At 39.6% G+C, this 25,531-nt stretch overlaps 1 protein-coding gene across 4 annotated transcripts in view; it reads right to left on the minus strand.

Annotated features, from left to right (window-relative positions):
* LOC136877168 (GTP-binding protein Di-Ras2) overlaps positions 1–25,531 on the minus strand; it is a 274,902-nt gene that overhangs the window by 7,643 nt on the left and 241,728 nt on the right. For all 4 annotated transcript variants that reach the window (XM_068228623.1, XM_067150991.2, XM_067150985.2 and 1 more), the window contains one exon: positions 865–1,031. In XM_068228623.1, the coding sequence (XP_068084724.1) occupies positions 865–1,002 (138 nt within the window). In that variant the 5' untranslated portion in view covers positions 1,003–1,031. The remainder of the gene's footprint in view (positions 1–864; positions 1,032–25,531) is intronic.

Below are 25,531 nucleotides of genomic sequence, written 5' to 3' on the forward strand. Positions count from 1 at the left end.
TCTGTAACAATTCTGCATCATTTGTAGACAGCATATGATACGGGTTTTTGTGATAAGTATACTTGCACATTAGTTGAGACAGTTGTTTAAAATATACGAGTTGTGTTAAATGAATGATAGTGTTATGAGAAAAGATTAAACCACAGAGGTTATAAATTACTCCACCCTACCTCTAACTTTACTCAAGCAAACACCACTTCTCCATGATTAAGCCTGTATGGCTACCTGCCATTGCTTATAGAGGTAGGTAAACTATTAAGGCTTAAAGATTTCTGTCTTTATTTATAGCTTTGAAGGCTATTAGTTTCGTTAACTTAAAACCTTAAAGCATAAAATAGATGACGGAGCTAAAGGGTAATCCTAATGTTGAAATCCCGGTAAGGGTTAATACAAGAGGAAAAAATATGCGATTAAAAGAACCAAGTAAGGTTGTTTTAATTCAGTATTTTGTGGCCTTGGCCTTGTATGTTTGTGAATTTTGAATTGTAATATTGTGATTTTGTATCAACATCTAAGTATTGCTGTTGTGTAACAATGGTGATACACTTGTCAAGTAGGAAATATGATGTTGGTAATGGAGAGTTACGTAGGCTTATGGTAAAGTGGGGGCATTTTTCTGGATGAATGAATGAATGAATGAATGAGTTTCTAAGTACAGTATGGCACCAGTTCGAGAGCCCATAAGTGAGGACTGTAGAAGAGTTGCATCTTTTGCGTTTCTGATCTCTGTAAATATCTTGTAGTCATCAATCAGCAAACAGTAGACCATTTGCTGCTTCATTGAGTTTAGACAGTAGATCATCCAAAAACAAAGGAAATAGAGTAGTCCAAGAGTAACTTGTGTATATCACCAATGGAACTCACCTGGCGGTAGGTATCCTCGATGGTAGGGATGTAGGACTCGCGGAAGGTGCCTTTGACGAACCGCAGCACCAGCGAGCTCTTGCCCACACCACCAGCACCAAATACCACCACACGGTAGTCGTTACTCTGCTCTGGCATCCTGACACTACAGCTGGCGTTCACCGCCACTGGAACAGCAGGTAGAAGTGAGTTACCATGCAAAGGTGGGAGAAGGAACGCCGACAGTTTTGAGAGTTTTATTTGTGGTTATATATACTGTGAATATTGTTTAGTGAACCAGAAACATATCAATAAAAAGCAGAGCATAAATACAAGCTTAGATAACTTTCTCATGCAAATATAACATTTTGGACTGCTGAATGTCTTGTAGTCTACTCAACCCCCCACCCACTCTGTCTGGTTTTAATTCAGGCATCATCTTTTCCTAAGTCTTGATTGATTCTATACTTTACTGTTGATTCCCCTTATTATGTAGGAATGTACGTTCTGTGAGATGTTTATAGCCTTAACACACTATGGGATTTATTTCACCCCTTTCAAAATTGAAGTCTTCTGATATTCTTGATTAAAATGTTAGACTTTGTGAATTTAACCGATTGTTTTATTTGAAGAAACATTCTGTATTTCCCAAGAAAGGTGTAGTCTACTTTTGAAAAGAAAATAACAAACTCTGTGACTGCTGATATTTATTAAGAGCCTTGGTCTGCCAAGATGACTGCTTCCCAGCCAGATGGCCACAGATATTGGCATGTCACATGGTCAGTATTGCATCATCCTTATTCACACTGCTTGGTTATCTTGATTGAGACCACTACTGCTCATATCAGATACCTTTTTGGTTGGTTTCAATAGGCTGAGCAAATTTTGTTCTAACCTCAATCCAGGATTGTTGGACAAGCCAGGGTCTTTTAGGGTAAGAAAGATTCCTGGTAGCTCTACACCACAGGGCTAGCTTTCAAAAGACCACTTTTTAAGCTTAAATTTAATTCTTATGCATAATGAAGGAAGGTAAAGCAAAATTCTTTAATATCCAGTATGTAGTGACAGGAGTAATATATGTTGCCATTAATGTCTTCACGGCCCCTACTTATAGACATGATAGTGTATAGGCTTTTGGGCTTATGCTGTGTCAAGAAAATAAGGTGAAATTCTTAACGTTTCGCAGAAAACTGTGCTCTGCGTCCTCAGAAGAAATCTCGACTGTCCACAAGAAAGGCTTCTTAAACAATGACACTTTGAATTTCGGAACGTTATAATAGAAGTGGAAATGGTACGTTCATTCGCCACCAGATGGCCCCAGGACTTCATTCCACTCGTAAAGATTGCTTTTCTTAAAATCATGAATGTGACCATTATCAGCAGCTGACTCTCAGCACAGACCTATGTAGTGAAATCTGTACATGATAAATGAAACATACATCTCAAAGAACTACAATAAAATGTTCAAAAAGGGCATCAAAATTACACTAATAAAGGAGAAATAAAGAAGATTATAGTGTTTTGCTTACTTATGTATATCTATCTTCATAAATATTGAATTAATATAGTTAATAACTGCCTGAATATATGAAGAAGACTTAATTTTTCCTAGCAGGGTTGTTTGTTTGTTTGTTTGTTTGTTTGTTTGTTTGTGGGTGGTTCAGTGAGTGGTTAAAACACTTTTCAGCCTTGCATCTGACATTTCAGCCTAAACATATAGTGTATTTTCTTAAATATGTGATTCAGGAAGAATAAACACTAACCTATTCAAGATAGGGTTTTAGTGACTATTGAGACATTCAGAAGGCAAATGTGCTAGAAATTTCCTGTTCAGCAAACTAGCTATTTCACAATAATATTCCCACCAGTTGAATTTTAGAAAATGACATTCCTTCTTTCATTATTATAGGTTTTGTAGATCTTGGATGACATGACTTCAGAGAATGTCTTTAACTTTAGAACATCATGCTTGTTAGCTAAACGAATAATATACCTATGATTGATGCGTTCTTCATACATTGGTAAACAACATTATTTTTTGTTTTGATCAATTTGATGTGTTCTTCCCTGAACATAAAAGTGAATTTGCATGAAGAATATTAGAAAGACAAGATAGGAAACAAAGACATGAATCAATTATTAGCCAAAATGGACATTATTACCTTTGTTAAGAGTTGGATTGCACCAGGATATGAAGTACATGTAGATGGTTTTAAATTATATATCAAGACAAGAGATAGGAGAGCTCTAATGGGCAGATATCCTGGTGGAATACTAACCTTAATAAGGGACAATTTCCGGGAGAAAATTTAAGTCATAGAAATAGAAGAAGTTCTTTGGATAAAAGTAAAGATGAATTGGAAGGGAGAAATAAGCTTATGTCTTGGTTTTGTCCACAGCCCTTCTGAAGGCTCCTCATTTGCAAATAAAGATTTGTTCCATGAGTTGGCACCAGAAATAAACAGATTAAGGAACATGTATAAAGATGTAGGTAATGTAGGCCTACTTCTATGCGAGGATTACAGATACAATCCAATGTATTACAATGAGGTAGAGCAAAAAGTAGTTAAAAAGAGAAAAAGTCAAGCTGAAGGGTATAATAGATATGGCAAAATATTACTGTTGGTGAAGTAAAAGATTTAATAGAGAAAGGGCGAAAAAGGGAAAGCAGAAGATGAAAGGGGCAACTTGACATATGTAACAGAAAAAGAAGGAAATGTTACAGACCTAGTACTATGTTCAAGGGAGGCATTACCACTCATCAAAAGAATAACGTTTAAAGGCTAGAAAGAATCTCGCCACTTACCCCTAATACAGTAATTATTAGTTGTTGTTATCAAGGGAATGTTTAAAATAAAAAAGAGTGCCCAAATATAGATGGAGGGAAGACCTCAGCAAAGAGGATTATTTTAAAGAGAGAAGTTTCAAAAATATGAAGATAGAGATAGGACTTTGGGTTGAATATAACCGAATAGATGCGACAGATGGGAAAAACATCACAGTTGCATTCATAGATATACAAAAGGCTTATGACACGGTAAGAAGAGAAGAGATATGGCAATGGCTGAAGAGAATGGAATTGTCAAGAGAAATGCAATTCAGAATTAGAAACATGTATAACAAATGTCTGAACTGTGTTATAATAGATGGCAAAAAATCAGAATGGTTTAGAACAGACGGGAGGAGTTTGACATGGAAGTGTACTTTCACCAGTGCTCTTTAATATGGTGATGGACAACATTATAAGGAAAGTTCGCCAAGGGTCAATAGCAAATGATATGAAAGTCATAGCATATGCAGATGATATAATGATATGGGAAGAAAATGAACAAAACTTGGAAGAACAACTAAATAAGTCATAGCATATGCAGATGATATAATGATATGGGAAGAAAATGAACAAAAATTGGAAGACCAACTAAATACCTGGCAGAGGGCAATTGAAGAAGCAGGCATGGAAAAAAGTTTAAGGAAAAGTGAGGTAATGAAAATTAGTAGAGAAAACAGAAAATGGAGGATGTTAGGTGTAATGGAAAAATTCTTAAAGAAGTAGATGCTTTTAAATACCTAAGAAGTAAGTTAACTGGGAAAGGAAACATCAAAGAAGAAATTTTGGAGAGGATAGGAAGTTGCTCAAAATTTTATTACTGTGTATCAAACATTGGAAATTGGGAAGTACCTACCAAAGCAAAAATCATTATATATAAATCATGTTATTTGCCAATATTGACGTATGGATCAGAATGTTAGACTTGGACAAAAAAAAAAGATCTGAGTAGATTACAAGCGACAGAGATGTATTTTCGCGAGGGATCTTGGGTAAAACAAGGAGGGACAAGATAAGAAATGAAATCATACAAAACACGCTAAAGATCAACCCTCTAAAAGAAACTATGGAGAGAAACAGGCTGACATGGTTCAGCCACGTCAAAAGAATGGGACAAGAAAGATACTAAGAAGAGCTCTGGAATCGACAGAATCTGGAAGAAGACCAATTGGAAGACCACAAACAAGATGGAGGGATCAAGTGGAGGATGATGTAAATCGGAGAAGACTACAGTGACAGACAGTGATGAACAATAGAATGTGGGAAAAAAGAGAAAATTGGAAGAGGCTCTGTGAACGACCTGCATAAGAAGAAACGTATCAGGAAGAAGAAGAAGAAGTGACAATACAGCTTATAGAAAATACTATATTGATAGCAGGACAGAAGATATGAGTGCAGGAGACAGGCTTGCCAAGAAATAGTGGGCGGTACATGAACTAAAGAAAGAAAAGGACGGAAATAACAAAAGCATTAAAATCATACAGGAAGGTAGGGGAACTAAACAAGAATTGCAATCTGTAGTAAACGAAAATAGTGTAGAGAACTATTGGTAAACACAAAGTACCGGTACTTATGGCAGAATAAGCAAACTGACAAACAGAGATTCTAAAGGAAAGGACAGCAAGAAAGTGTGAAATAGAATAATAAACCAAATCTTTAGAGAAAGAAAAAGCACAACAAAAGGTGAGTGGATCTAACATTTTGGTTGGCTATTAGATGGGGAGGATAGTTCAAAACCTAATATAGAAAGGACAGAAATTTTGAAGGGATTGGAGTGCACCCTGCCTACTTCAGATGATGAAATTTCAGTTGGTGGGGTAAAAGATTTAATAGAGAAAGGGCAAAAAGGGAAAGCAGGAGCAATTTCAGGTATCTATAATGAATTTAGGATAGAACTAGGTAAGAATAACTTTATCCTCAAAAGCATAGTGAAAATATTCAGTAAGATATTTGAAGCAGAGAGAGTAACAACATCATGGCATGAGGGAGCCATTTGCCCTATATATAAGAAACTGAGTGATAGGTCAAACCCAAGGAACTATATAGGAATAATGTTACTAGATTCACTAACTTATATACAGGGATATTGGCACAAAGACTAATGAACTGGGCAAAGTGGTGCTCGATCCTATTAAGACTCTAATCAGAATTTAGAAGGGGGATGAGGTCAAGTGATAACATAATAGTTGTTAAAACAATAATGGATAATTATATGAAGATGAAAAGAGACAAACGTACATCGTGGCAATCAATTTAGAGAAAACTTTTGATTCAGTGAATATATGAGCTGTCGTATATACGTCGAGTCAGGTCAGAAAGTCAAGAAAGATGATAAGAGAAATTGAAAATACATATGAAGAATTTAAATTTTCTGTCAAAGGGAAAGATGGGGTAGTAGTGAGAGAGATATTTTCAAAACTGGATCTCGAACTGAGTTGCAAATTATCACCAATATTATTTTTATTAATGACATTTTACAATAGGAGGGCTTCGAGAAAGGAGCCTCTCCATATATCGAGAACCATAATATTCCGAGTCTGATCTTTGCATAAGATATCCTTCTAATCACATTAACACCTGTCAAAATGCAAAATAGTATTAATGGGGTAGTAAAGTACTGTAAGGAGTGGAATCTACAAATTAATCCACAGAAAAGCAAAGTTATGGTGTGTAAAAGGGGGTGACAAACTCTCAAAAAGTGAACAGTGATTGATAGGTAGGACAAAATTAGAAGTTGTTAAAAATAATTAATATAGTACCTAGGGATGATAATAAGCAGCATGGCAGATGGACAGAACAGATAAAAGAACAAAAATGATGGGAGTAAGTGCTCCGACTATTTTAAAAATATTGGATAGAAAGTTACCAAACATTGAATACAAGGTTTTGTATGGAGCAGATGATGAAATTGTAGCTTTAGATGTAGTTGTTAGTAAATTTTCCAAAATAATGTTGGGATTGCCAAGCTGTACTGCAGACAGTGAAATGGAATGATGTGTGAAGGTATGAGTATACAGGTAGATATAGTTAAACAAATAATTAAATATTGGTTCAGTCAATCAATAAATCATCAATGATCTGCATTTAGGGCACTCACCCAGGTGGCAGATTCCCTATCAATTGTTTACTCAGCTTTTTCTTTACCGAGCTCGATAGCTGCAGTCGCTCAAGTGCAGCCAGTATCCAGTATTCGGGAGATAGTGAGCTTGAACCCCACTGTCGACAGCCCTGAAGATGGTTTTCCGTGGTTTCCCATTTTCACAGCAGGCAAATGCTGGGGCTGTAGCTTAATTAAGGCCACAGCCGCTTCCTTCCTACTCCAATCCCTTTCCTGTCCCGTCGTCACCATAAGACCTATCTGTGTCGGTGCAACGTAAAGCAACTTGAAAAAAAAAAAAGAAAAAAAAGAAGCTTTTTCTTAAACATTTTCAAAGAACTTGGAAATTTATTGAATATTTCTCTTGATAATTTATTTCAATCCCTTACTCCTCATCTTATAAATGAATATTTGCCCCAGTTTGTCCTCTTGAATTCCAAATTTATTTTCATGTTATGATCTTTCCTACTTTTAAAAGCTCCACTCAGCGTATTCGTCTATTTATGTCATTCTACACCAACTCTCCACTAACAGCTCAAAACATACCACATAGTCAAGGATCTCTTCTCCTTACTACAAGTCTTTCCAGCCAAAAGTTTACAACATTTTCATAACACTACTCTCTTCTCAGAAATCACTTAGAACAAACCATGCTGCTTTCCTTTGAATTTTTTTTCAGTTCTCGTATCAAGTACTGTAGTCCTGCTGAGGGTCCCATACCCTGGAGCCATACTCTAACTGCGGTCTTACCAGAGACTTATACGTCCTCTCCTTTGCATACTTACTACAACCCCTAAATACTCTCATAACCCTGTAAAGAGATCTGTAACCTTTCTTAAGTACTTTGTTAATATGATTACCCCACTGAAGGTCATTCTTTATATTAACACCTTGGTACTTATATTGTTCCCCGCGAGGTACTATCACTCCATCAACACAATAATTAATAGTGAGAGGACTTTTCCTCGTGGTGAAACTTACAACTTGACTTTCATCCCATTTTCATTCATACCATTCTCTGCTGTCCATCTCACAACATTGCTTAAGTCCTCCTGCAGTCTCCACAATCCTGCAACCCCCTTACTACTCTTTACAGTATAACTGCATCCAGTGATTGCAGTTCTTTACTCGTATCATTTATATGTAAGAAAACATAAAGGTTGCTGGCAATCCTGTAACTTATTTATTGCTCCCTACAGTATACAGTATACAGAAAGTGTTGTCTTTGAATCCAAATTTTTACCCTATCATTTATATAGTCTCCATAAGAAAACATAAAATCCCAATAGTATTGCCTAGTTACAGATCAGATAAAGCTTCACCTACTTTAATTCTCTGAGTTCTGTTTTCTAGAAGTATAGCCACCCATTCAACCACTCTTTTATCTAGTCCAGTAGCCCTCATTTTCGTCAGTAATCTCCCATGATCTACCCTATCAAAAGCTTTGGATAGGTCAATAGCAATACAGTCCATTTGACTTCGTAAATCTAAACTATGTGCTACATCTTGCTAGAATCCTACAAGTTGAGCTTCACTGGAATACTCTTTTGTAAACCTGAGCTGCCTTCTATCAAACCAGTTAGTGATTTTCAAATGTGTCTAATACAATCAGAAAGAATGCTTTCCCAGAGCTTACAAACAACACATGTCAAGCTGACTGGCCTGTAGTTATCTGCTTTATGTTTGCACCCTTTCCTTTGTACACTGGGACTAATATTGCAACTCTCCATCCATTTGGTATCACTCCTTCATGCAAACAGTAATCAAATATGTATTTCAGATATGGTGAATAAGTTTCTATGGGAAAGAGAACTGAATCAGAAAGTGATGGAACCAAGTAGAGGGAAAAATATACTAGATGTGGTGCTGATAAAATCAGATGAGCTCTATAGGGAAACTGAAGTGATACTTTGTATATGTGATCATGAAGCTCTCTTTGTCAGAGTTAAAAATAAATGTGGTAGAAAGGAATGTAATAAAGGTAGGACTGTTAAGCAATACCATAAGGCTGAGAAAGATGGGGGCAGGAGGTGAAATTCTGAGGATAGCGTACCAGCACCAAATGAAACATCAAAATGAGGGTTACTGGGTGGGTGGGATGAAGGAACTGCTGGATGGTATAGCAATGGGGTAATGTACCATTTGGAAAGATATTAAGGGAAGATAAGTGATTTCATAAGAAAGTGGTCCAAAGAATTAAAGTTGCAGAATATTACAGCAAGAGAACATTTGTTGAATTTTGCAAAATAAGTAAAAATATGGCAATAAGGGCTGATATGTTAACAAGAAGGAAAATGAGAGGAATAATTTGGTTGCTGAGGGGTGTATATAAGAATAAAAAATTTCAGTACAATAACTTAGTACCGTATGTATTGTCAAAAGACGTCAGTTCACAAACTGTGAATGACCACAGGACCCTGAATTTTTACAGTTTAGATGATAACCAAAAGTAGTGACAATATTGTAAAGAAAGAAAGAAAGAAAGAAAGAAAGCACTAAACAGTCTCTACTCAATTGTAATCACCTAGGCTGAGTGTACCTCAAACCATTCCTCAAATCCAGGTAAAAAATCTGACCTGCCTGAGAATCAAACCCAAGGCCTCCGGGTGAGAGGCAAGCATGCTACCGCAGTTCCAGCATAAAAACTAACTGCATATATTAATTGTGATTAGTGATTTCAATAAATGAGTCTCTCCCCAGTTGGTGGTTATACATGACTTGTAAAGAAGAATATTCTATTCATTCATACTCATCTGACTTATCCCCAGCAGACATGCTTCTATTCCCCAAACTGAAATTCACCATAGAAAGACGACGATTTCAGTCAATTGAAACGATCCAACTGAAATTGTAGGCAGAACCGAACGTGATCCTACAAATTGTCTACCAGGATTGTTTCCATAAGTGAAAATGGCTCTAGGAGTATTGCATTAATGAAGGAGAGAAGTGCAGAACTAACTAGCCTGCAGGTAAGGTCACTAAAGTATTATTTTCAAAGTTTGGTTACCTTTTGAACAGGCCTCGTATAGGCCTAATAATGTGCAATATTAGTAAGAATCCTTTCACTAAAAATCCAAAATCAAGTGTAAAAACAAGTGTCGTGAACGGGGTTCGCGACGTGCCTTCCGCATGTGAAGGAGCGAGCGAACGGACTCGAACGGTATTCAAATCCGCGACCTCCAAGGTACAAAGTCTGTGATGTGAAGAGTAGCAGGTGTATGGAGTACATGTAGTATAAAGGGATGTTATAGGGGGGCCTGTATAATTCATAAAGAATGGTGTGTGAACAAATAATATTAAGTAAAATAAAGAACATTTTAAAAGTAGAGGTCTGGAATTTGTTTGTAGCAAGCCTGGCAGTGAGGCAATCTTACGAAAGACGTGTACATTCGGTAACAGAAGAAGCGTCGTTCATATGGCCCAAGGACATACGTCAAGTAATAATAGTGGAAATGTATGATATTGGTGTCACGTACGCCTAGTGAGGAACACAAAAGCAAGCTTCGAAAATGTTCTGGAACATGCAAAGTTATAACGTGACGGGAGGATTCCATACCGCACGAAGGAACCAATCAGAGAACAGTGTTACTGTGACGTATACGGGTAGTTACGGTGAGAGGTAACCAAATGGACTTTTCTAGATGTAAAGATAAAGATATTTAAACTGGGATTTTTGTAAACAAGGGGTTTTCTTTCGAATGTCGGTCGGAGACGCTGTCCGTGCGCGAGCTGGTAGACGGACAGCCAGGGAGGCCTTTTAGGAGTGTTGGCAGAACTTGATAGAGCTACAAGTGTATGCAGTAGAGTTAGCTAAAAGTACGGTATTAGCAAGCAACAGCAGTACTGTTGGGAGATCAGAAGAATGCACATGCCCGGCGAAGCACGGGGCGAAGGGGTTCTCACCAGTAGAGCCAGTGACGCAATGGTTACCATAGCAACTCCGCTACTATCCAGGCGACTTTATATTATCTTCTACTGACAGCTCTTCGCTCTTGTCAGTTGTAATCCAGCAAACTCCAAAGTGTGAATCAATGTTTTCGTGTAGCAGATAAGAGCCGATCTGTCTGGGCAGAACAGGAAGTTCGTGCTTGCAGGCCACATTCCCCATTCTTGCATTCTTCTCATCTCTACACAGTACTAGGCTCTCGAAGTTAAGTGTGACTTTGTCAGTGGACAGTCACAGGGTTTTCACACTTATATTCAGTTGGGTGGTAGAATTTCAGTAGCTCAGTCAGGAAACAGACCTGTAATCATTCCTTAATTGAGCAGGTTCCGACTCACCGTAGCAGCAGAGGGTTCCAAGGGATGCCAGCGCAGAAGGGAGAAGAACGAAGATAAGTAAGTCCCCCCGAGCTAAGTATCTAATTCGTGAGAAATACCTTTGTATATATTGTAAAAACTTGAAAAGAGACTTTGAAGTTAAACGGTGTAAGAAGTGTAAAATTGCGTAGGTTGTTAAGGGTTTTAGAATATAAGTAACTTAAGCGTTGCCAGTCTTGTCATTCGAACCCAAGCCACCTGTTCTGAATTCCAGTTCGCGACAAAACTTTTTGTGGAAAAAATCATAATCAAAGGTAGTTTCGAAACCCGATGTGGGAAACACAATGTTACGGATAATATTGACTCCCTCGATATATTGTAGCTCGAATTCCTTCAAGAGATCATAGAAATAAAATCCTACAGCCCAGAATAATAGACATGATATTCTGTTGGGATTTTGCTGTGTGAAATGAGACGAACTGTAGGGAACGTTTACGTTTTGTGAAAGCTTTATTAGAACAGTCGAACGAATATCATGTCAACTGAAAAACTATACGGTATTGGTAAAAGGAAAAATCTCAAAATAATTCATTCATTCATTCTTTCTGCCTGAGCCGTGATGGCAGTGTGATATAACCTTGCCTTCTCTACTAGTGTTGCCATATTGTCATTGTAATTTCGTTGATCAGAAATTTGTCAATAAAATAGCAACTATTTTGTTTCTCTAACACATTCTGTATGGACAAATTTAAGGGCACTTTGTATAATAGATAAGAAGATATAAAATTAGAATCTGACACAGACAGGCATGATGTTCTAAATGCGGGATACCCGTTTGGAAGCCACATCCAAGTCTCAAAAGACCAACACAATTAAATGCAGTACATTCACTTGAAGCTATAAGAGAGAGGAAACAGTGTTATTGCAGTCACATTAAGAGAAGTGAGTGATAACACGTTTACACATTTTGTGACACGAAGAGAACATGAAACGCTGGCCATGCGCTGCAGTCCTAGAAGAAAGTCATGCTTTGAATGTGACCCAGTGCCATGCTAGTTGCTCTGCTCCCAGCTGCGTGTTCTTCACGCTAAACTTAAAAGTATGTTAGGTTGTGCGGTGCGTTTAGTTGTATAATGCATAACAAAATGAGGTGTTAGTCGATTTTCTTTGGAACATAGTAAGTGTTATTCAGCTGTTATCAACTGTTGTTAGATGAGGCTTTAAATGCCTAAATTACGTTAATTTCTGTCGGAAAATACTTGTTGATACGACATTTATTAATATTTAACTATTTATTATTTAATTATTTATTTTATGTACAATTTTATATTATTATTAAATAATAAAGACATATTGTTCTGAATTTCTGCCATTTGACTTGAATTCCCTAAATTCTGACGCAAGATTCCTTATCTGACATTGCTAGTAAAGTTTTGAAAAGTAAGTTCCAATCAGTCATCATCAGCTACAGCGTCAACAAACACATCTTATTACATATACCGGTACACATCTGTTTGCAACGCTAGGAGACCATAAGAGGTTGAAGGAAGGAGCACATCGAATCTCAGAGAGAATATATACCTATTTCTGAGGAGACGGAAAGAAAACAACGGTAAAGTGAAGACATTCTATTGTAAATATAGATTATATAATATTTTATAATACCAGCTTTTTTGAACTATTACTCAATTATATTGGAAATATACAGCATGTACCGGTATGAGCAAACCCCGAACCACTTGATAAGTAGGCCTACCACTTGATCGTTCTTTGAATGCATTGTCCCAACAATCCACTGGAAATACAGTAACTTAAATTCAGGATCAATGTAGACGTAAGAATGAAGATGCGTGTACAAGTATCTGACGTTAGGGGTCCTTAACCTTATTTTTCATTTGATTATGAGACCTTGTTGCCAATTTGCGGGAGTGACCCACATTCTGTTTAGACCAGGTTTCTTCTCTTTCATCTTCACCATCTTCTTACTCTGAAGTTGATGTATACTTTTCTGGTGTGGATCCCATTATTTTTAGATCTTATGTAGGCCTCCTATTTGACGATGAAGTGGTTAATTTTTATATTAAAGGGCCGAGGAAAAGAGCTGGTCATGAGCACGATATTTATGACCTGTCTTTTACTTTGTGGTGGCTTTATTTTTAGCTCGTCCTCTTCACTGGACGCACGTTGTTTGTGGTTCATACAGGATGAAAGAAGCTACAATTAGATGTGACCTTACGCAGTCTATTCTTGTTATGTGCTAATTTGTCTCCAGTTGAATAACTCGGGTGCGGTAAAGGCTCGCCGTGTGTATGTGAGAGCGAGTAGAAGAAAATGTCGTAACCATAGCAACGCCAGGCAGTGCGTGGGAGGCTGCGGCACGACGAACACCATGCATTTACCTTCTAGCCGTAATTTGCTTTGAGACAGTCTTCTCATTCGTCTGTATTATCCATTTAGTTTGGTCCAATTTTGACGTAGAATACGACTATTGTTTGATTCCAGTAAAAATCCCTGCGTCCCAAAAAAGTGTACACCAGACTTCCTTCAATCATTTTAAAATTGTAGAAGATAGACAGAAATATAGTGAGTGAGTGGGTTGAAAATGAGAAGTTCCAAGGAGTATAGCCAAATAGCTTTCAAGGTCAGATGGCGCAACAGTGAGCGGTGCGCGCAGTGTGGTGAAATTAGAGCTCAGATCGTGCGGTAAACTTAGGCCGGCATTCATAGTCGCAATAAGTAATACTTATGTTCAAGTCAAACTTAAATCTGGACTTTATTCCAGATTCCGGCACAAGTAAGTCCTACTTTATAGCGATATACTTCATAAAGTATAACTCGATGAAGCTAAACTTATTGTAGTTCATAGTCATTTATGTGCTACTTATGTGATGAAATAAGTTGAACTTCGTCAAGTCACGGGGATCCTAGACTTATTTCGCATCTTAACCTGTAAAATCGATGACGATTTTGAGGAAGTGGTAGGAGAAATAAGTGCTCCAAAGCGATACTTGCGAAATGTTATGGACCCTTTTGAATTCTACAGTGAAGTGGAATTCAAAAGAGGTTCCGCTTTCATAAAAACACCGTTTTGGAGGCCATACTCCCAAAGGTAGAACCAGTTCTGGCGAAAAGAAACCAGCGAGGCTGTTCCTCTACTATTGCAGCTTCTTGTTTGCCTGCGATTTTACCATTACAAGAACATTACTTACATTTTCTACAGTATGTATTGAGGAATTGATTTCTTCAGCAATACCTAACCAAGCATCTTCCTTTTGTTTAGAATATACTGCGTCCGTCTTTTTTTTCTCTATGATTTGATAATGTTTCAGTAAAATATCCTTAAAACCCTCCTTCTCAGCGGAAATAGAATTCTTGCGTCTATTTTTCATATTCCTTTAAGAAAAAGTTACTAAAATTTCAGCCGCAGAGGAGATTATAACAGGAAAAGGTAAAAGGACAAATAAATAAATAAATAAATAAATAAACAAACGCACTCGGAATAAGGAGCGTAGCGTAGATCTAGTTGGCCATGGCTAAAGGATGACTCGCATATTCAGCTGTTGCGATGATGGCTTTGCTGTTCCTCATACTATAAAGTTCGACTTAATTTGTGCAGAACGTCTACATCTAACGCTTTGTCTAGCTTAACAAAGTAGAACTTGGCCAGTGACCATGAATACGAAAAACGTTTAAATCGACTTCACGATTAAGTACAACTTTGTTAAGTAGTTCTTATCAGAAAAATAAGTCGCCGACTATGAATACCGGCCTTTAGTATAACTCGGGACTGCGACGTGATAGCACGTACCGCGAGGTGGCGTTCGTTTTGTCTACGTGAAATGTATCGATATTTGTGCGTGAAAAATTGTGAAATACTTGAGAGTTTTGTGAAACTTTCCGAATTGTCTTAATATCTTAATTTAAAGAAAGACCAAGTCTACCGAAAATTAAGAATAGGTAGAAATAATGAATCAAAGAGAGTCCAGCAAGCCGAGGATGTCTGAGACTGGACGTAAGAGAGCCTATAAGAAAGTCGAGAGCCGCAACCTAGCAGGTCGTAACTTACTGCTCCCGTTTAACCTATGGAGATAGATCTAATTGTAGTTTCTTTCATCCTGTATGAACCACAAACAACGTGCGTCCAGTGGAGAGGACGAGCTAAAAATAAAGCCACCACAAAGTAAAAGACTGGCCATAAATATAGTGCTCATGACCAGCTCTTTTCCTCGGCTAGATATAATCGAGTCGGTAGAGATTGGAAATCGTGTGATTTCAAACCATTTGCAAAAGGAGATCCCAGTCTTTCTCAACCTAAATTTCGCGCATTCAACACTCAACACCCACGCGGCATTCTTACACTGAAAAGGCCTGCGGCCGTGGCTTCGATTCAGCCCTTGCACGTTTTTATTACTATAGGTTCTGAAGATCACTTCTGACAGATTTTCTCATCATTCTCTTCTTTCAGTAGAATATATACACGGCATCCCCTTCCTCCCGTTAAAGGCGATTAAAAGGGAGATCCCCAATGGATCTGATATTGCGAGAGTGGGTTGATGATCACTGGCTGAGTTTAGCATTCCTTGCAATGTCTCCTCAAGTTCATTTTTCCTATTCAACCTCCCTTGATCACCACTTTTTACTTTCTGACCCCAACGGTATGAGGTTTGCAAGACTTTCCATTCCTTTTGCTGACACCGTCATTCTTCGAAGGATTCGACTTCTTCCTTTTTTCTCTTTTGATTAAAGGGAGGATTGTCCTGGCGTAGGCCTAGTTCCTCTTTATTGTTACCATCGTATTTTGTTTTTATCGTCATTATCTAGTTGTCTACCTTTGTGGTCATATCGTTAGTGTTTTGATTTTCGGACCGTGGGATTCAGAGTTCGAATCCTGACTGAGTTTTTGGATTTTAACCACACGTGATTATTTAATGTGGCTCGGGGATTGGTGTTTATTCTGTCCCTAACTTTCCTGAAACTCACACACATCATTTCCTACACTACAATGACACCTTGCGGACGTCCCACGATAGACGCCGCTTTACAAGTAAAGCACAGACGTCGTTTACACATCGGAAGTTTGGACTGAAAATCTACTTCTCCGAAGCGCCTGTTACAGATCAGTAATTTGGGAGGTCTAAAGTACCTACGTATCTGAAGTATACGGTACATTGTTATTCAATTTTTGTTCTTCACGAACATAGAATTAATTATTTCACATATTCAGGAAACATAGTCTGTTATACATATGCCTACCTATATATTAAACAGAGAACAGTTGCTTTATTATCATAGAACCGTGCTCGAAAAGTGTTTGGTTATCACACATTATAGCCCGATCTCTATAATACCTATTTTTATCAATTATTTATGAATGGATCATCCTCTAGTGTTTGCTTTCGTTTACCATTCTATACATATCGCCCTAGCAGCATAGTTTCCTTCCTGGAAGCTCCTGCGTAATTAACTTGGCTATCTTCCTCCATCATTCCACGTCTGCCATCCACGCGAGTTTTCAACCTGACGTATGCTATGTCGATATCGGGAAGGCCTTCGATACCGTACATCACACGCTTCATTTTCACAAACTTTCTGAACGTTTCTACGTGCACGGGAGACTTCTAGCTCTCATTAAGAGCTTTCTGAGTGAAAGACTACATTGCGTGGTTCTTGATGGACGCAGTTCTTTTGCTGCCACCACCCTTCCTAATGTGCCTCAGTGCAGTGGCCTAGGCGCCTTTCATTTTGCCCTATTTATTGATGATCTTATCGATACTGTTTCCACCAATTCGTGAGAAAGCCTCCCCTTTGCGGATGATTGTAAAACCTTCAAGTAGATCGATTCTCTCACAGATACAATCGGCTTGCAAAAAGCACTTGATTCACTGTCACGTTGGTGTACTACATGGCGTCTTAAACCTCGCCACTTCAAGTGTTCCACCATTTCGTTCACACTTCGTAAACTCCCATATTTCACGAATACTGCATCATCTGCTGAACGAATCGATTTCAATTGTTGATAATCAAGAAGTCTTGGGAGTGTCTTTTGGCAATAAATTAATAATAATAATTTCGTGTGGCTATTTCTAGCCGAGTGTAGCCCTTGTAAGGCAGACCCTCCGATGAGGGTGGGCGGCATCTGCCATGTGTAGATAACTGCGTGTTATTGTGGTGGAGGATAGTGTTATATGTGGTGTGTGAGTTGCAGGGATGTTGGGGACAGCACAAACACCCAGCCCCCAAGCCACTGGAATTAACCAATGAAGGTTAAAATCCCCGGCCCGACCGGGAATCGAACCCGGGACCCTCTGAACCGAAGGCCAGTACGCTGACCATTCAGCCAACGAGTCGGACGGCAATAAATTGTTAGTTTCACATATAACTAGGGCCACAACCTATGCTATGTCACTCCTTGGTTTACTCTACAGGTTCTCTGACATCACAGATATAAATGACCACAAAGCATTCTACGTTTCCCGTACCTTACCGATTGTCGAATACGCCTCTCCAATCTGGTCCATTTCTTCTTCAAATCTCAGCCACCTTGACTGTGTACAATCTTTCTTCTGTGCAATCGTCAGAGCCAGGGCCTCTGTCTGTCGCTACTTGAGTGCTAAGCAGGTGCTTGAGGAATTAAATCTCAAAACTGTTTCTGCTCAGAGGAAACTAGCCGATCTGAAGCTACCGTACAAAGCAGGTGGTTTGTTTAGTTCATATGAATTAGTTCCTTTCTTCTCCCTCAACGTCCCTTCCCATAGCACTAGAATGAAGACACTTTTCCATATCCCCCACTCCCGCCTTTCTCTTACCCAAAGGTCCATCTCGATACGTATTTCAGCCATGTATAATGCCTTATCTCTCAAAAAGGAAGCTAAATATCTTCTTATCGTATCCTTCCTTCTGTCATGATATTTCGTTTTCTTCCTGTTCATTCCTGTCTTTTCTCTTGTCTTTAAGTGAATTTTCCTTTGTTTATCTCGTTGTTTACGTAAAATATAGGGTTGTACAGTTCGTATCGTATGTGTATGTGTCGTCTGTAAATGTTTGCATATGTTTTATTTTAGATTAATAACTATTGTACATATTACGGATCTTTGAAATTCGGCGTTATGCTGTTGCTAATTCTAATTCAGTTTTACTGTCTTAATGAGAAGGATGAGTCCGTTAGTCCTTAGCCATTTCCATCTATATCTGAAAACGCGATTAACATTCCTCCCTCACTAACCCTGGATAAAAGAAGATAACAGCATTAACAATTAAATTTGAACTTTTTGATGTTTTTAAACTCCACTGAAATTGCAGCCTGACTGTATTCCGGATCTGAATGGTCACTTGGAGGACGGACGATTTATTTCTTTAATAAATCTGTCTCTCTCTTCATGATATTTAGGCGTTAGGTATTGCATCATGAACTGCACCCTTTATGTACTGAGTAGATGGGTGCAGTACCTAATCACAGATGATTTGTTTTTTTAATTTCTAACCACAGAGTAGGCACAAGACAATACCCTCGGTTCGACGCGTCTTGGAGCCGCGGCGCATATTTTGGGAACCACTGGCATACTCCAGTATCTTTTTTTTTTTTTGCTAGTGGCTTTACGTCGCATCGACACAGATAGGTCTTATGGCGACGATGGGATAGGAAAGGCCTAGGAGTTGGAAGGAAGCGGCCGCCTTAATTAAGGTACAGCCCCAGCATTTGCCTGGTGTGAAAATGGGGAAACCACGGAAAACCATATTCAGGGCTGCCGACAGTAGGATTCGAACCCACTATCTCCCGGATGCAAGCTCACAGCCGCGCGCCTCTAACAGCTCGATCAACTCGCCCGGTACTCCAGTATCACCAGCCGAGTTGGCCGGTACGGTTAGGAGCGCGTAGCTGTGAGCTTGCATCCGGGAGATAGTGGGTTCGAGACCCACTGTCGGTAGCTCTAACGATGGTTTTCCGTGGTTTACCATGGTTTCCCATTTTCATACCAGGTAAATGCGGGGCTGTACCTTAATTAAGGCAACGACCACTTCCTTCCCACTGCTAGGCCTTTCCCAACCCATCATTGCCATAAGACCTATCTGTGTTGGTGCGACGTAAGGCTAATTGTAATTGTAAAACTCCAATATCCTCTAAAGTTTGTGTACGTTTCTATGTGATGATGTTATAAACATTATGTGGAGCTAATGGCCAGTGTTCCGGTCTTATACCTCTACTGTAAATCATAGTGTTAAACTGAAATGTTTTAAATCGTCTGTGAATTAACGTAATTGTGCTGTAACTATTATGTTACGGTTACTTGTAATGAAATATTTAACATTTTGTTCTGTAAATCTTGTGTAAATTTCTGTGCGATTGCATTGCAGTTACTATGTTACGCTACCTGTAATAGAAAATGTATTCAGGGGGTGCAAAAGTGCGTACTATAATATTAATATGTTATAGTTCTATATAGTTCTATTCTTTTCAGGTAAATCGTGGCTCGTATTTTAAGCAATGATCAATGGAAGTGGATAATCAAAACAATACTGTAGAATAGAGAATGCTGAACAGGTTCGACAGAAATGGGCAGAAGAATTCCATACCATCTCCACCAAGTAGACTATCAATTTACAGATTGCGCGATAAATTTGATGAAACTGAGTCCGTCTCGAATGCACCAAAGAGTGATCGACCAGTGAGTGTTACTACCCATGAAAATGAAATGTTAGTTTCTCGGGCATTTATCCAAAGCCCAAAGAAAAAAAATTAAAAAATGAGCTTCTGTTGAGTTAGACATTTCCCGTAGATCTCTGAATCGTCTAGTGCAACGTTCAGGTTTGTAAATGTATCGGCCAAGGTAACTTCATAGATTATTAGAGGATGATCGAGATCGCCGTTTACAATTCTGCGAGATATGAGTAGTTTTGAATGAAGAAAGACAAAGTGATGGCATCATTTGGAACATTTGTTGGTTCGACGAAGCTACTTTTAAACTGTCGAATGCTATTAATAGGCATAACTGTGTCTACTACCGTCTAGAAAACCCCCACGTAACAACTGAAGCACAATTGAACTAACCTGCGCCACGGTATCAATCAGTCACTACTGATCTACATTTAGGGAAGTCGCCCAGGTGGCAGATTTTCTGTCTGTTGTTTCCCTAGCCTTGGGTTACAGTTTGGGCGTGCCTTTTGATGTGAAGGAGTCAATGGACCTGATTTTTTCCGTACAATTGTTGCCCACGATGTCTGTCTTAACACGAGTCTTTGCTGAGCTGAGCTAGTGAGTAAATGTGTGTGGCGACGATCCGGGAGTGCAGGGAAAGCAGTGTATTATGGGTGTAACGATGCAACAGTATAGGAATGTGATAGGGCGATGGCACAGCCGGGTCACGTTGATCAAGATGGAGTGCAAAACAGAAGATAGCAAAAGAATTATAGGCCTGGCAGAATTGTTCTTGGCGGCAGCTATAGTGGCTACTGTCTTAGTCATTGGAGGAGTCGAGATGAACCCACGCCCATTGTCATGGGAGGATATGGTGAAAATTAAGGAAGCTGTGCGCGAAGCTTCTCAGGATGATCAGACAAAAGAAATGCTGGAAAAACAGTCCCAATAAATTACGGAAATGAAGGACTGTATAAACGAAGAACAGACAGCGATAAATGTGAAACTGAGAGATGATAAAGAAGAATGAGCTATTCTGAATAAGAGGATTAAGGCGCTAGAAGAACAAGTTCAGGTACTTTAATGGCGTGATAGCAGAACGGAGGAGGAAAAGAAAAGGAACGATTATTTACACCTGGAGAAAACCGAAAAAGAGTCCACGGTGGAATTGAACTCATTTTCAAAGTTAATACGAGAAAATGTAGGCATTGACTGTAAAGAAAGATATATAGATGATTTGTATAGGATTCGGAGGAGTAGGGGAGACGAACTCTGAAAATTAGGTTTGTCCCGGTACTCATGGCAAGCAGAATTCTGAGCAGGGCACGGAACCTGAAGGGAAGTAAGATGTGGATAAAAAAGGGATATGGACATGAACAAAAAGTTTTACAATTTCATTTAAGATAAGCCAGGAGGTCGAATCTACGAGCATACATGAGAGGAAACCGCTTGCATGTGGTAGGCGACGCCTGGTCTAGAACGTGGACGGTGAATAGTCTGGGTGCTATGTTTGGGTCATTGGCGGAAGTGCTTAGTGTAGAAGTAATGACACGAAGAATTCCCGAGAATACATGCAGTGTTGGTGTTGTTAAACCTGGATAGATGATTCAACAATCTACATCTGAAGATCTCCCAGCTGGGACAAGAAGCAGTGCGGAGAGTGACGTCACGAGACAAATGTCAGCGGGCACAAATGGTGCAACTGCGGATACTTCTTTTTTTTTTTTTTTTGCTAGGGGCTTTACGTCGCACCGACACAGAAGATAGGTCTTATGGCGACGATAGGATAGGAAATGCCTAGGAGTTGGAAGGAAGCGGCCGTGGCCTTAATTAAGGTACAGCCCCAGCATTTGCCTGGTGTGAAAATGGGAAACCACGGAAAACCATTTTCAGGGCTGCCGATAGTGGGATTCGAACCTACTATCTCCCGGATGCAAGCTCACAGCCGCGCGCCTCTACGCGCACGGCCAACTCGCCTGGTTACGGATACTTCAAGGCGTAAGACAGTGATTTTAAGATACTTTTTCTCAGAAGAAGGGTGTGAGTTCAGGTAGAAGAGTAAAATTCCCAGAAGAGCAATCTCAAAAGGAAGTTATTTGCTCTCCTGAGGGGAGTATAATGGAAGTGGAAAGGTCTAGGATGACTAGCAGTAAGGCTGGGGTTACAGGGGAACACAGAGGCAAAAAATAAATATAGTTAAACGTAGAATGTGTAGATATTGAATAAATATGGAATGAAATAGGAAATTAAGGTTTTAAGCTTTTTAATAATTACTTGAAGAAATAGACATTCTTGAACTAGTAAAAACTTTGTCTGATTGCAAGAAAGAACTGAAGATAGATGGACATATAGTACGGACTCAAATACGATCACGGAGAGTCAATTTCGGTGTTAATTAAAGATAAGCTAAAAGACAGAATTTGGATAAAATTAAGAGACAGGGTCATTTGGAGGAATAAAATATGTATAACCTTTATATATATAATCCACCTATGGGTTCATCATTTGAGCAGAGTGGTTTTTTTTAGCAAATAGTAGCAGAAATTAGACGAATGCGAAGTACGTAGGAACAGGCGGGCAGAAGTAGGGTATGAGTTCATGGGAAATCTTAACACAAGGATAGGGAGCAGAAAGCCAGTTTTCAGTCAAGATAAGGATGAGGTATTAGTAGTTAATGGAAATAGCCGGGACAAAGAAGGTAAATTTGATGAAAATGAGTCCGTCCCTAATGCACCAAAGAGTGCTACTAAAATTATCTGTGGTGGAGGAACTTAACATTTTGAATGGATGGTGGTTCGGAGATAGGGGCGTGAAGTTCACTTATGTAGTAAAAACTGAGGGTAGTATAATTGAGCTAGTTGTATGCTGTAGCGGTAGTTTGCTAGTGATCCAGAGATACAAATTAGAGATTGGGCAGAGGTAAACCATATACCAGCAACTATAGACGTAAGGAACCAAGATTGCTGGAGATGGTTTACGATAGCTTAAAGGAGAGGAAGATACCTAAGTATCATTGGCAAGAAGAATAAGGGAATGGATTCATAGAGTACTTCAGTGGTGAGAAGTTTAAGATTTGGAAAATAGGTATTGCAATATTGATAAAAGAGAACAGAGTTGAAGCACAGGATAGAATATTCAATAGCAATGGCAGGAAAATGTATGGGCTAAATCCAGGTAAAGTGCATATAAGAAGTGGATGGTATATTATAGAATTTGCAAAGAAAAAGGCAGTAGTTATGAAGGCTCTTAAGACATACAGGATAGATGGAAGGCAAGTTGTTAGAAACGAATTTTATGAAAAAGAAGGAAAGAATGCAGGGAAATATTAAGAAATACGAATTTAAAATGCAAACAAAAGGTGGCTACAGACATAAATAGAAACTGTAAGGAAAACGATATCAAGAAAGTCATCATCATCATCTGGTAACCCTCCAGGTTCGGCTTTTCCCTCGAACTCAGCGAGGCATCCCACCTCTACCGCCTCAAGGGCAGTGTCCTGGAGCTTCAGACTCTTGGTCGGAGGATACAACTGGGGAGAATGACCAGTACCTCGCCCAGGCGGCCTCACCTGCTATGCTGAACAGGGGCCTTGTGGGGGGATGGGAAGATTGGAAGGGATAGGCAAGGAAGAGGGAAGGAAGCGGCCGTGGCCTTAAGTTAGGTACCATCCCGGCATTCGCCTGGAGGAGAAGTGGGAAACCACGGAAAACCACTTCCAGGATGGCTGAGAAGGGAATCGAACCCACCTCTACTCAGTTGACCTCCCGAGGGGAGGCTGAGTGGACCCCGTTCCAGCCCTCGTACCACTTGTCAAATTTCGTGGCAGAGCCGGGAATCGAACCCGGGCCTCCGGGGGTGGCAGCTAATCACGCTAACCACTACACCACAGAGGCGGACTATCAAGAAAGTATGGGATAAAATCAATCAGATAACCAAGAAGAAATTGGGTATTTGGGGTATCATTATAAGTCATATTACTGTACATGGACTCAGTATTTTGAGAAATTATTGAATAAAGACAAATGGAGAGCTCATCACGAGGAGATTGTGGTTTCGGAGCTTTAGAGGGTCACTCTGTCTGAATTAGATGAAACAGTTTTGACTCAGAAAATAAGGGACCTATTACAAGGTGTCAAAAATGGAAAATCAGGAGCTATTTTGGGCATCACATATGAATTTTGGAAAGAGGTTGGAAAGCGAAATGGCATGATGGAAATTTTGACAAAGATATTCGATAAAATCTTTGATGAAGGGGTATTCCCGAAAGCTTGGAAAGAGGGGATAATATGCCCTATATACGAAAATGAAAGGGACGGAATTAATCCAGATAATTATAGGGAAATAACCTTATTATATGCATTGGGGAAAGTATATACTGGTATACTGGCATACTGGCACAAATAATAATGAAATGAAATGAAATGACGTATGGCGTTTAGTTCAGGTAGTGTCCGAGGACATGTTCGGCTCACCGGGTTAAAATGGATTTGACTCCCGTAGGCGACCTGCACGTCACGATGAGGATAAAATGATGATGAAGACGACACATACACCCAGCCTCCCTACCGGTGAAATTAACCAATAATGGTTAAAATTCCCGACCCTGCCGGGAATCGAACCCGGGACCCCTGTGACCAAAGGCCAGCACGCTAATCATTTAGCCATGGAGCCGGACTACAAAGGCTAATGAACTTGGCAGAGAGACATTCAATCCTGTCGAAATTTCAGAGTGGTTTCAGAAGAGGGAGAACAACATCAGATAATGTTTTATTGTGAGAACTCTAATTGACAAATATATAAAGAAAAACGGAAGTAAGCTCTATATAACATCAATAGACTTAGAAAAAGCATTTTATTCTGTAAAAAAAGGAGGGGAGGCGGGGGCAGTCGTTACAAGGTTGACACAAGTGATATAGTGGGAGTCCGCCTCTGTGGTGTAGTGGTTAGCGTGATTAGCTGCCACCCCCGGAGGCCCGGGTTCGATTCCCGGCTCTGCCACGAAATTTGAAAAGTGGTACGAGGGCTGGAACGGGGTCCACTCAGCCTCCCCTCGGGAGGTCAACTGAGTAGAGGTGGGTTCGATTCCCACCTCAGCCATCCTGGAAGTGGTTTTCCGTGGTTTCCCACTTCTCCTCCAGGCGAATGCCGGGATGGTACGTAACTTAAGGCCACGGCCGCTTCCTTCCCTCTTCCTTGCCTATCCCTTCCAATCTTCCCATCCCTCCACAAGGCCCCTGTTCAGCATAGCAGGTGAGGCCGCCTGGGCGAGGTACTGGTCATACTCCCCAGTTGTATCCCCGACCAAGAGTCTGAAGCTCCAGGACACTGCCCATGAGGCGGTAGAGGTGGGATCCCTCGCTAAGTCCGAGGGAAAAACCGAACCTGGAGAGTAAACAGATGATGATGATATAGTGGGAAGGAAGGGATGAAATGGCTTCATAGAGTAATAGGATTAGCATGTAATGTTAGTAAGATACCTTCTGATTGGACAAAAGCAGTAATTGCACCTATTTATAAGCAAAGACTGCAACAACTATCTAGGTATCTCATTGGTCAGTATACCAGACAAGTTGTTCATTGGCATTTTGGAAGGGAGGGTGCGATCAGTGGTTGAGTGTAAGTTGAATGAAAATCAGTGTGGTTTTAGATCACAGAGGGGTTGTCAGGCTCAAATATTCAGTATACGCCAGTTAATTGAAAAATGCTACGAAAAATGTTTTGTATAGATAAGGCATATGACAGAGAACAAATATATTTTTTTCGCTATTTGTTTTACGTCACACCGACACAGATAGGCTTCATTGCGACGATGGGTCAGGAATGCCTAGGAATAGGAAGGAAGCGGCCGTGGCCTTAATGAAGGTACAGCCCC

Source organism: Anabrus simplex, chromosome 1 (genome assembly GCF_040414725.1).
Source record: "Anabrus simplex isolate iqAnaSimp1 chromosome 1, ASM4041472v1, whole genome shotgun sequence".
Taxonomy (NCBI): Eukaryota; Metazoa; Arthropoda; class Insecta; order Orthoptera; family Tettigoniidae; genus Anabrus; species Anabrus simplex.